Source organism: Heterodontus francisci, chromosome 25 (assembly GCF_036365525.1).
Source record: "Heterodontus francisci isolate sHetFra1 chromosome 25, sHetFra1.hap1, whole genome shotgun sequence".
In the NCBI taxonomy this organism is placed as follows: Eukaryota; Metazoa; Chordata; class Chondrichthyes; order Heterodontiformes; family Heterodontidae; genus Heterodontus; species Heterodontus francisci.
This window is the reverse complement of record NC_090395.1, coordinates 74328388-74341784: the sequence shown is the minus strand read 5'-3', so window position 1 is coordinate 74341784 and position 13397 is coordinate 74328388. Positions and strand designations below refer to the sequence as shown.

The 13397-nt window shown below is 44.2% G+C and overlaps 1 protein-coding gene across 2 annotated transcripts in view; it reads left to right on the top strand.

Moving 5' to 3' along the window:
• LOC137383997 (lysine-specific demethylase 9-like) overlaps positions 1-13397 on the top strand; it is an 85608-nt gene that overhangs the window by 55654 nt on the left and 16557 nt on the right. For both annotated transcript variants that reach the window (XM_068057523.1, XM_068057522.1), the window contains exon 3: positions 6762-6899. In XM_068057523.1, the coding sequence (XP_067913624.1) occupies positions 6762-6899 (138 nt within the window). The remainder of the gene's footprint in view (positions 1-6761; positions 6900-13397) is intronic.

The following is a 13397-nucleotide window of genomic DNA, read 5'->3' as shown; positions in this document are numbered from 1 at the left end:
CCCAGCAATTCTACCCAGTCAATACTCATGTCCTCCCAGCGACCGCCCCCGGTCGATACTGACTCCTTCCAAGTGATCCCCCTCCCCCCCCCCCCCCCCCCACCCCAGTCAATACTGACGCCTTCCCAGAGATCCCCTTGCAATACTGGCACCTTCCCAGAAACCCCCAGTTAATACTGACACCTTCCCAGAGACTCCTCCCTGGTAAGTATTGGGAACTCCTGTCTGAATTTCGTAAAGGCAGTGTCAGCCATTTAAAGTAAAGCAGTGCTGTTATTGTAGAAAGGTTCAGTAATATGCAGCAAAACAGCTGGTCAAAACATATAGCAAAAATATAGATGATGGAATTCTTGAGATAATGTGCTCATAGTCTCAGACAGACAGGAATCTGATAACCTTGAGAGCTCTAATTGGAACACCCATAACGCAAATTGGATACTGTCTTGTAATCTTGCCCAGGTGTCCATTACCCTCAGCACAAACCCAGTGCACTGAACCCGAATAGTTGTTTCTGTAATCTGGTTACTCTGATGAGGTTTTAACTTAATTCGTTCCTTTGTTATATATGTAGGACGTGCAGAGAAAGTGAGACGTGGAGACCAAACAATAGTAATTTTATTCCCAGGTTGGATTGTGTGTGGCAGCAATGTCAACATTGCCTTGAATCATAAAATCTTCAACATAAAAGGAGGCCATTTGGCCCATCATGCCTTTGCCAGCTCTTTGAAAACGCACAATTTAGACCCACTCCCAGATATTTTCCCCACCATAACCCTGCAAATTAGTCCTCTTCAAATGCATGTTCAGTTGTCTTGAGAGAAAAGTTTGCTCCTGCTCGATGTCCTCTTCCTGCATGACTTTTTAATAACTACTAATTGCATGGTTATAACATAGTAAAAAGTCCCAAGATGCATCACTTTTGTCAAACAGAATTTGACACCTAGCCACAGAGATCTTGGGGAAGGTGATCAGAAGTTTGGTTAAAGAGGTAAGTTCGATCAGTGAGAAAGACCACTGATTTACTTTTTATTCGATCATGGGATGTGACTGGCACTGGCAAGGCCAGCATTTATTGCCCACCCTAATTGCCCTTGAGAAGAGGATGGTGAGCTGCCTTCTTGAACTGCTGCAGTCCTTGTGGTGTTGGTACACCACAGTGCTATTAGGGAGGGAGTTCCAGGATTTTGACCCAGTGACGATGAAGAAGCAGCAATATATTTCCAAGTCAAGATGATGTGTGACTTGCAGGTGGTTGTGTTCCAATCTGTCTGTTGCACTTGTCCTTCTAGGTGGTAGAGGTCACGGGTTTGGAAGGTGCTGTTGAAGGAACCTTGATGAGTTGCTGTAGTGCATCTTGTGGATGGTAAACACTCTGCCACTGTCCGCTGGTGGTAGACGGAGTGAATTTTTAAGGTGGTAGATGGGGTAGTGATCAAGTGGGCTGCTTTATTCTGGATGGGGGCGAGTTTCTTGATTTTGTTGGAGCTTCACTCATCCAGGTGAGTGAGTCATACTCCTGACATGTGCCTTGTAGATGGTGGAAGGGCTTTGGGGAGTTATGTGTTGAGTTACTTGCAATAAGTCAAATGACTTTTTATTAGGGCGTCCCTGTATTTTAATTGGTATTTTGGGGAATTAATTGCACAGTTCTGTCCAACCTTTCATGAGAACTATATGTCAGTGGCCTTGGGAATGATTTGAATGGGACTATAGCACCATCCTATGAAGAGATTGGGCACAGCAGAGCAGATCACTTGCTCCTCGGATGCAGTACTTTGCTATGGGAAACTCTCAACTGAGGCCTCAATCATTCGCCCGGATTTTGCTGTGGGTGGTGAAGGTACAGCTTTCACCGTTCACCTCGTTGCCCAGAGACTTTTTGCAAGCTTGTCAGTGGAAGTTTCTAGTACTCAAGCATCTTATCCAGTGTGGCACCCTCTACAGGGGTTCTGGCATCTGGTAAAGTAACAGGGAGCTTCTTCAACCAATCAGGTTGAAGACTCATTTCTGAGATATGCAGACTGCAAAACATGAAGTGATAATAAGAAATATGAATTTCATTTAAATCATTATGCAGGAAGAGAAATAAAGATTGGGACATAGACATGGGATTAAGGGAGAAAAACAAAAACTAAAAGAAAACAATTAAATTTTTTAAAAATCAGCATTCATTTTCTTAGGGAATGAGACTCCACATTTTTAAACTTTTTCAAGGCCAGAGAGGTAGTTCAACAGTAATTATCACTACTGCACCATTAGAAAATTTAGTTACCCCCTACTAGTGGGTAATTATCTTAAGTTCACGCCATTACAGGTTCTATCAGCAAAGTCTGCAACGGTGGATCCTTTGAAGACGACTGATAGAAACTTCACATATGTGGACGCTAGAGGTTGCTGTCCGATTTATCTTGTAGTAGTGATGAGCGCTGACAGCATTGCTGTTACTGGTGCAGTAAAATCTGGGCCATTATATTTTTCTTGTAGATGTGTCAAAGTCTTACACGGTTATCTTGCCCATGTTGTTGCCAAATCGTTTATGGAATGATCTTTCGAGGGAGGCAGTGGGCATGAATGTAGCAAATTTGAGAAAGTGGAGTAAGTAACTGCAGGAAATATTTGATGGTGTGTCGAGAAATGTTGTGGGAAATTTGATGAGGCAGGAGAGGTTTCTTGGTGTCGAATTTTTTTCCAGATATTGGGACTGGCCAGATGGGTGTAGATGTCTCTTCCAGTTCTGTACAGCATCATGTAAAGCAAGCGTCATTGTCAGTGCATGCTGGGAATGTCTATGGGCACGAGGTGGACTGGTTTAGCCCAACAGTATGAGACAGGTGAAATATTTGAGGGTATTGGTAAGCCTCATCCGTGATGATAATCCACAGAATTTGTTCCATTAGTAAAAGTTGCTTGTGGATGAATTTGAAACATTCCTATATGTTCTTATGACCAAGGTCGGAGGAGTGCACCGTTTATTCTAGTTCCACTTCTCCACGGGTCACAACATATATTTAAATTTTTTCCCACTTACCGATACGGTCAATCATAGACTGTTATTTTTATCTCAGAATAAAACACACCAACCAAGATTCTTTCATAAACATAAAATTATCAGTTTATTATAAAACAAGTCTTAACCAGTAATGAAGTAAAGCATAAACACACTGATTGAAATATTAAAGTTCCCTTTTTACATTCGCCTCTTTCTCCCCCTCACGCACGCATACACTGAAAAAATAAAGGGATTTTTGTTTTTGGAGTTCTATTACAGACAGACAAAATACTTGGGCTGAATACTTGCTCATTCTTGAAGAAATAGCAGATGAGATATGTTGTGTTCCAAAACTGGCATACAATCTGGCTTCTGCGTACACGTAGGTGGTCACTGGGCTTTTTTAGAACAGTTCTTTTCAGGCGCCATTGAGAATTAATTTAGCAGGCTTTTCAAAGGCAGGAGGCGAGATGAGTTGACACAGTGGACTTCTCAGAGTCTTTTAGAGAGGCGCTGGAAAGCTGAGCTGGGTTGTGGTCTCTCCTTGGGAATTCTCTTCTCTCCTTGGGAATTCTCTCCCTTTTTATACAGTTCAACCCCAGTTCAACCCCAACTCAAAACAATTCAAAAGCAAAACCGACAACTTCCATCAGTCTTGACCTGTTACTACTTTGGACACCAGGAGAAGTTGTATACAAAGTTCTCTGTTTATTGAGCTGGAAGTCAGGTGGTTTCCTGGAAAGGCTTGTTTTCCTCGAACTGCTCAGTGTCCCTTTTTAAAAAAAACACATTTCCAGGGACTGTTTTTCAACGTCAAATGGCCTTTACATGACCCCTTTGAAAACTCCAAAAATTGAACATTTCTTCAATCTTTCAAAATTTAATCCTCAAAAAATATATTTAACAAAACACAGAGGCACTTTCGTAACAATATATTTCTGACTGGCCCAATAAATACTTTCACTGGAAGAGGGAAGATGCATTTGATTGGATTATCTGCCAAATGAGGTTAAAAGAAATTGCCATTCTTTATGTATTCAGCAGGTTTGTCTGGGATATTGGCCATTTTTCTCGGCCTTAAAACCCCACATGGTTAGGTGGTTGCAGCTACAGAGTCCTAATGGTTTTTCCTTTAAATTCTCCTGTCTGATACTGCGTGCTACAGGACTTCACTGATTAAGCAAATATTGTAGAATTGCTCGCTTTCAGTATGGTTGCAGGTCAAATGTTAGCCATAGTAATTAAATGTTGTAGTTAACAGCTGGCCATTGTCTTTTTTAGGGGTTAAGTTTATAACATAACTTCACAAAACTTAAATAAAACCTACTAGAGAGGCAGATTGTTCTTACTTAGTCTCTAGTCTGTGAAGCAGCACTCACTTGCACTCCCTGTGTGACTTTGACGTAAAGCAGCTTAGCTTTGCACCAATACTGTGGTTCCAGTCTCAATCCCGTTTGAATCTGGAATAAAGGGCCTCATCTGATACCCAAAGAATGCTGGGTGGAACTCCCTAGAGGAGGCTGTCTCAGTCGCCTTCAATTCGGAGTCAGCCAAGGACTTGGCTCCCAGTGTGTACTCCTCAGTTTTGCAGTTCTGCCCCTCTCCAATTCTAATGTGGTGGAATGTGCGTTCTGGCGAGCAGCCAGTCATTTATATTTTGGCATTGAATCCGTTTGTTTAATTTAATTCAGATTTAAGGTAATTGGCAAAGGAACCCAGAGAGGAGATGAGAAATTTTTTTACATACTGTGTTCTGATCTGGAATGCACTGCCTGAAAGGGTGGCAGAAGTAGATTAAATAACTTTCAAAAGGGAATTGAATAAATACATGAAGGGGAAAAAAAATGCACAGCTATGGGGAAAGAGCAGGGGAGTGGGACTAATTGGATAGCTCATGTGAAGAGCCAGCCCAGGCACGATGGGTCGAGTGGCCTCCTTCAATCCTGGAAGATTCTTGGAATCTGATAGAATGGAATCAATGATTCCACGCCAAGGCTCTGTATATTTGAATTGGCATCAGTGCCATCTCTGGGATGATACGTGTGTATAGTTTGGTAGTGTTTACTCTTGAATTATGGGGATTATAAAACTGTGGGCTGTTCCTGTCTAAACACAGGCTGTGGCTTGAGAGATTTGGGTGCACAGGGCACAATTTCAACATTTGTGATGACACAAAATTTGGAAGTATTGTGAACTGTGAAAAGGATAGTGATAAACTTCAAGAAGACATGGACAGGCTGGTGGAATGGGTGGACAAGTAGCAGATGAAATTTAATGTAGAAAAATGTGAAGTGATTTTTTGATAGGAAGAACAAGGAGAGGCAATATAAATTGAAGTATAATAAAGGGGGTGCAGGAGCAGAGGGAGCTGGGGGTATATGTGCACAAATCATTGAAGGCTGTTGGGCAGGTTGAGAAAGCAGTTAAAAAATGCATATGGGATCCTGGTCTTTATAAACAGGGCCATAGAGTACAAAAACAAGGAAGTTATGATAAGCTGTATAAAACACTGGTTTGGCTTCACCTGGAGTATTGTGTCCAATTCTGGGCACCACACTTTAGGAAGGATGTTAAGGCATTTGAGAGGATGCAGAAAAGATTCACGAGAATGATTCCAGCACGAGGAACTGCAGTTACATGGATAGGTTGGAGAAGCTGGGTCTGTTCTCCTTGGAGAAGAGAAGATTAAGAGGAGATTTGATAGCAGTGTTGAAAATCATGAGGGCAGACCAGATAGGGAGAAAGCACCCATTGACTGAAGGATCCAGAACCAGAGGACACAGATTTAAGGTGATTGGTAAAAGAAGCTACAGCGACATGAGGAAGAACTTTTTTTTTTACAAGCGAGTGGCTAGGATTGGGAATGCATTATCTGAGAGTGTGGTGGAGGCAGATTCAATTGAGGCCTTCAAAAGAGAACTGGATAATTACCTGAAGAGAGAAAATTTGAAGGGTTAGTGGAAAAAGGCAAGGGAGTGGGACGAGGTGAGTTGCTTTTGCAGAGTCGGCACAGCCATGATGGACCGAATGGTGGCCTCCTGTGCTGTAACCATTCTATGATTCTATTTCTAAGCTGGATAACAGGGCATTGGACATGATGGGAGCATTTTGAGGGGATGAATTCCGCATCACATGACCTTGCATAGTCTCTCCCTACATGAAATTTTCACGGTGATGCATTGGTAACATGCCTAGTTACAACATTGACTAGCATTACTGATTGCAGTCCTCTGTTTAATACTTCGCAGGTTACCTAGTAGCAGAGAAATGGGTTCAGTTCACGTGTGCAGTCTCCACTCAGCAGTTTTATCATTGCCACAGGTCTGTGATACTGAAGGTGCAGAAAACTCATTTGAAGGAGAAAGCAATCTTAAATTATCAGCTAGAAATCAACATGAAGGTAATTGGCAAAGGAACCAGAGGGGAGACGAGGAGAATTTTTTTGCACAGTGAGTTTTGATCTGGAATGCACTGCCTTAAAGGGTGATGGAAGCAGATTGAATAAAACTTTCAAAAGGGAATTGGGTATGTACATAAAAAGGAAACAGTTGCAGGACTATGGGGAAAGAGCAGGGCAGTGTGGGGCTAATTGGATAGCTCTTTCAAAGAGCTAATACAGGCGCAGTGGGTTGTATGACTGCCTACTGTGCTATTTGGCTGAAGCAGAATAGCTTGTCTGGATTGAGTGCCTACTTATAGTGTGGTTTTCGTTTGTGAAGAATCACTGCCCATTCCTAGGAATTGTTAACTGAACTGTTCTCCCCCTATACAGGTTTCACGGACTTACTGTTGTGGCACATACAGAGCGGGTCCAATGAGACAGATCAGCTTGGTGGGAGCGGTGGATGAAGAGGTTGGAGATTATTTCCCCGAATTTCTTGATATGTTGGAAGACTCTCCATTTTTGAAAGTAAGTGTGCTGATTTTGGATTGTTCTTTGTTGAAGGCTCATGCAGTGTGTATTCACAGTATGGAACAGGATGGTGCTCCATCCCTACATTGTGTACGCTGCACTCAGTGGTAGCATTTTCGCCTGTGAGTCAGAATGTTCTCGGTTTAAGCCCCACTGCTGAGACGTGAGCCCATAATCCAGGCTGATGCTCCCAGTGAAGTACTGAGCAAGTGCTGCCCTGTCAAGCTACCGTCCTTGGGATAAGATATGAAACAGAGGCCATTTCTGCCCCCTCAAGTGAGTGTAAAAGATCCCAGGCATTCTCCTCTTGATTTAAGAAGGGACCTAGCACAGAGAGATGCTTTCAGGGTAAAGCAGTAACAAAATAATAAAAGGCATTCAGGGAAGAGATACTTCAGATATTAACTAGGCATATTCCTTTGGAGGGAAGAAGTAGACCATCCAAAATTAATGCTCTCTAGATGACTGCGAGTCGAAGAGACTTAGCAGTTGGCAGGAAAAAAGACAGAAGCGCAAGGGGAGAGCCAACTGCGTAACAGCCCTGACAACCAATTTTATCTGCAGCACCTGTAGAAGAGTCTGTCACTCAAGAATTGGCCTTTATAGCCACTCCAGGCGCTGCTCCACAAACCACTGACCACCACCCCTCGAGACAAGGAGGCCAAAGAAGAAGATGACACAGAAAATAAAAGTTAAAACAGAAAAAGGAGACTTATGAGAAATGTCAGGAGCAGGGGGAAATTGAACTGGTTAATATAGGAGGCAAAGAGAGGTTACATGAAAATTATAATAGGATCATAGAATGATTACAGCACAAAAGGAAGCCATTCGGCCTGTCTAATCCATACCGCTCTTTGCAAGAGCAGTTTATCTGGTCCCACTTCCCCACCCTTTACCTGTAGCCTTGCAAATCCTTTTTACCTTCAGATGCTTATCCAATTCCCTTTTGAAAGGTATGATTTGAAGTTGGCTGCACCACCCTTTCAGGCAAGCCATTGCAGATCCTAACCACTTGCTGCTTAAAGTTTTTCCTCATTTCACCTTTATTCTTTTGCCAAGCACTTTAAATCTGTGTCCTCTGGTTCTAGACCCTGCTGCCAATGGGAACAACTGTCTATAGCAGGCAACATTAAAATGAACCCTAAAACATTTTATAAACATATAAAAGCTTTGCTATGGAAAAAGTTGGGCCTATTAAGAAACCAAAGGGTAATTTTTATTTATTTTTTTCTTTCATGGGATGAATGCCGCTGGCCAGGCCAGCATTTGTTGCCCATCCCTAACTGACCTTGAGAAGGTGGTAGTGAGTTGCCTTCTTGAGCAGCTACGGTCCATCTGGTGTAGGTACGCTCACAGCGCTGTTAGGGAGGGAGTTCTAGATTTTTCACCCAGTGATAGTGAAGGAACGGTGATATAGTTCCAAGTTAGGATGGTGTGTGGCTTGGAGGGGAAGTTGCAGGTGATGGTGTTCCCACACGTCTGCTGCCTTGTCCTTCTAGATGGTAGAGATCACAGATTTGGGATTTGCTGTTGAAGGAGGCTTAGCAAGTTGCTGCAGAATGTCTTGTTGATGGTACACAGTGCATCGGTGGTGGAGGGAGTGAATGTTTAAGGTGGTGGATGGGGTGCGGATCAAGGGGGCTGCTTTGTCCTGGCTGGTGACGCGCTTCTTGAGTGTTGTTGGAGCTGCACTCATCCAGGCAAGTGGAGAGTATTCCATCACACTCTTGACTTGTGCCTTGTAGATGGGGAGTCAGGGGGTGAGTTACTTGTTGCAGAATTCCCAGCCTCTGACCTGCTCTTGAAACCGCAGCATTGATATGGCTGGTCCAGTTCAGTTTCTGGTCAATGGTAGCCCCAGGATTGTTGATGGTGGGGGTTTCAGTGATGGTAATGCTGTTGAATATCAAGGGGAGATGGCTAGATTCTCTCTTGTTGGAGATGTCATTGCCCAGCACTTGTGTGGCGCGAATGTTACATTCCACTTATCAGCCCAAGCCTGAATGTTGTCCCAGTCTTGAACATATGAGCATGGACTGCTTCATTATCTGAGGAGTTGTGAATGGTGCTAACATTGTGCAATCATCAGCAAACATCCCCGCTGAAGATGGTTGAGCCTTGGATACTACCCACAGGAATTCCTGCAGCGATGTTCTGCGACTGAGGTGATTGAGCTCCAACAACCACAACTATCTTCCTTTGTGCTAGGTATGACTCCAAACAATGGAGAGTTCTTCCCCGATTCCCATTGACTTCAATTTTACTGGGCCTCCTTGATGCCATACTCGGTCAAATACCGCCTTGATGTAAAGGGCAGTCACTCTCACCTCACCTCTTGGGTTCAGCTCTTTTGTCCATGTTGGAACCAAGGCTGTAATGAGGTCAGGAGCTGAGTGGCTCTGGCAGGACCCAAACTGAGCGTCACTGAGCAGGTTATTGCTAAGCAAGTGCCGCTTGATAGCACTGTTGACGACACCTTCCATCACTTTACTGATGGTTGAGAGTAGAATGATGGGGCGGTAATTGGCCGGGTTGGTCTTGTCTTGCATTTTGTGTACAGGACATACCTGGACAATTTTCCACATTGCCGGTTAGATGCCAGTGTTGTAGCAATACTGGAGCAGCTTGGCTAGGGGTGTGGCAAGTTCTGGAGCACAGGTCTTCAGTATTATTGCCGGAATGTTGTCAGGGCCCATAGCCTTTGCACTGCCCAGTGCCTTCAGTCGTTTCTTGATATCACGCGGAGTGAATCAAATTGGCTGAAGACTGGCATCTGTGATGCTGGGGTCTTCAGGAGGAGGCTGCGATGGATCATCAGCTCGGTACTTCTGGCTGAAGATTGTTGCAAATGCTTCAGCCTTATCTTTTGCACTGATGTTCTGGGCTCCCCCACCATTGAGGATGGGGATATATGTGGAGCCAGCTCCTCCAGTTAGTTGTTTAATTGTCCACCATCATTCATGACTGGATGTGGCAGGACTGCAGAGCTTATATCTGATCTGTTGATTATGGGATTGTTTAGCTCTGTCTATCACATGCTGCTTCTGCTGTTTGGCATGCAAGTAGTCCTGGCATGTAGCTTCACCAGGTTGACACCTCATTTTGAGGTATGCCTGGGAGTTACTTCTGGCATGTCCTCCCGCACTCTTCATTGAACCAGGGTTGGTCCCCCGGCTTGATGATAATGGTAGAGTGGGGGATATGCCAGGCCATGATGTTACAGATTGTGGTTGAGTACAATTCTGCCTTGATGCCACATGTGGTCAGATGCTGCCTTGATGTCAATCTTCATGTAGAGACAGAGGACATGGCTTAAGTATTAAATTAGTACTTTGCATCTGATTTTACAAAAGAAGCAGATGATGTGAAGGTTACACTAAAAGAGGGAAGGGAAGTTATGGACGGAATCATAATAGAGAAGACCTACTAAAAAGATTAGCATTGCTGAAAGTTGGTAAGTCAGCTGATCTGGATGGAATGCATCCGAGGTTGCTGAAAAAGCAAAGCTAGAAATAGAGGCATTGTTCACAATTTTTCAATCCTCATTGGATACAGGAGTAACGCTGGAGGACTAGAGAGTTGCTAATGTTATACTGTTCAAGAAAGGGGAGAGGGATTAAACCAGGAAACTGTCAGCTAATCAATCTAGCATCGGTGGCGGAGAAGTGATCATAAACCATTATCGGACAAAATAAATTTTCATTTGGAAAGGCATAGGTTAATCAAGGAGAGCCAGCATGGATTTGTTGAAGGCAAGTCATGTCTGACTAACTTGATTTTTTTGCTGACGTAACAGAGAAGTTGTATATCTGGACTTCCGGAAAGCATTCGACAAAGTGCCACACAGGAGACTTAAGAAGATGGAAGCCCATGGAATTAAGGAGAAAGTGGCAGCATGGATACAAAATTGGCTCCGTGACAGTAATCAAAAGCTGGTGGTGGATGGATGTTTTTCAGAATGGGAGGTGGCTTGCAGAAGTGTTCCCAAGGGTCAGATTTGGGTGCAGTACTCTCTTCAGTTTTTACGACCAGCCTACACTTGTGGGGAGCCACATTGTAATGTTTACAGATGATAAACTTGGCAAAAGTAGTAGATAGTGACAAGGATAGTTACAGACTTCAGGATGGTGAAATTGGCAGAAGCATGTCAGATGGAGTTCAGTGTGGAGAACTGTGAAGTCATGCACTTTGCCTTGAATATCCTAAATGACTGACCATCCACAGCTCTCTGGTAGCGAATTCCAAAGAATCACAACCCCCTGAGTGAAGAAATTTTTCCTCATTTCAGTCCTGAATGGCTGATTTGAGATGCCCCCAGTTCTAGACACTCCAGCCAAAGAAAACAGCCTATCATCAACCCTATCAAAATCTTGTATTTCAATGATATCACCTCTCATTCTTCCAAACTCCAGGGAGTGTAGGTCTATTCTTCTCAATCTGTCCTCATACGACAATCTGCTCATCCCAGGACTCAATCTAGTAAATCTTCATTGTACCCCCTCTAAGTATATCCTTCCTGCCTTGAGTATTGAGACCAAAAGCTGCGCACACTACTCCAGGTGTTGCCATAGAGTCATACAGCACAGTGGCGCAGTGGTTAGCACCGCAGCCTCACAGCTCCAGCGACCCGGGTTCGATTCTGGGTACTACCTGTGTGGAGTTTGCAAGTTCTTCCTGTGACTGCGTGGGTTTTCGCCGGGTGCTTCCTCCCACCGCCAAAGACTTGCAGGTGATAGGTAAATTGGCTGTTGTAAATTGCCCCTAGTGTAGGTAGGTGGTAGGGAATATGGGATTACTGTAGAGTTATTATGAATGGGTGGTTGTTGGTCGGCACAGACTCGGTGGGCCGAAGGGCCTGTTTCAGTGCTGTATCTCTAAATAAAATAAATTAAAAGCAGGTACTTCGGCCCATCATGTCTGTGCCGGCCATCAAGCACCTGACTTATTCTAATCCCATTTTCCAGCACTTGGCCCGTAGCATTGTATGCTCTAGCGTTTCAAGTGCTCATCTAAACACTTCTTAAATGTTGAGGGTTCCTGCCTCTACCACCTCTTCAGGCAGTGCGTTCCAGATTCCAACCACCCTCTGAGTGAAACAATTTTTCCTCAAATCCCCTCTAAACCTCCTGCCCCTTACCTTAAATCTATGCCCCCCTGGTTATTGACCCCTCTGCTAAGGGAAAAAGTTGCTTCCTATCTAACCAATCAATGCCCCTCGTAATTTTGTATACCTCAATCATGTCCCCCCTCAGCCTTCTCTTCTCTAAGGAAAACTACCCTAGCCTTTTCAGTCTCTCTTCATAGCTGAAATGCTCCAGCCCAGGCAACATCCTGGTGAATCTCCTCTGCACCCTGTCCAAGGCAATCAAAAAATTTTGTCTCACCAAAAATGTTCTTAGTCTTGTCGTCCAACCCCTTTGCAATAAGGATCAATATACTGTTTGCCTTCCCAACACTTGCTGTACCTGTATGTTAACTTTCTGTTACTGTGAAGTCAGAAAGGTGGTGAGAAACTTTTTTCAGTGGAGTAAATTATCATTTGGAATGTGCTGTCTGAGAGGGGGGCAGAAGCAGATTCAATAGTAACTTTCAAAAGGGAATTGGTTAAATATTACAAAGTGTAAAGCAGTTACAGGCCATTCAGCTCATCAGGTCCATATTAGTGTTTATGCTCCCTATGAAAAGGAAAAAGTTGCAAAGGTATTGGGAAAGTACAGGAGGAAGGACTAATTTGGGTAGCTCCTTCGGAGAGCTGACCCAGGCACAGTGGGCTGAATGACCCGCTTCTGTGCACTAATTCTATAAAATCTGGTACGATTTAATTAATCAGTTAAGTAAAACAATAAGGATGGAAGGGCAGGAGATGTGTTGCAGCTGTAGTATGTGCGAGCTGGTGGACACCAGTGTGATCCAAGGCAACCATATCTGCAGTAAATTTCTGCGGCTTGAGGAGCTTTGGCTCAAAGTTGGAGGCAGAATCTGAGATTCTGACACTGCAGTGCATCAGGGAGGGGGAAAGTTACGTGGACATTTTGTTTCAGAAGGCAGTCATACACCTTAGGCTAGGGTCTTAGAATTTGGTCAGTGGTCAGGGACGGGGGTATGACTATGAATGAGGCAGGTAATGGGATCGCGAAGGTACAGGTGGAGGAGCCTCAGCCCTTGCAGTTGTCCAACAGGATCAAGGTTCTTGAAGCTTTTATGGATGAGAGCGGGGGCTCTCGGGTGGATGAGCAAACTGCCTATGGTGCCGTGGTGCAGGGGGCCATTCAAGTGGGGAGAGTAAATAGGAATGCAGTGGTAGTACGGGACTGTATAGTCAGGAAGATAGACACAGTTCTCTGCAGCCGAGAGCGAGCGTCCAGAAGGCTGTGTTGCCTGCCCGCAGCCAGGGTTCGAAACATCTGCTAAGGGCTGGAGAGGAACTTACAGTGGGAGGGGGAGGATCCAGTTGTCATGGTCCACATGGGTACCAACAGCTTAAATAGAACTAGG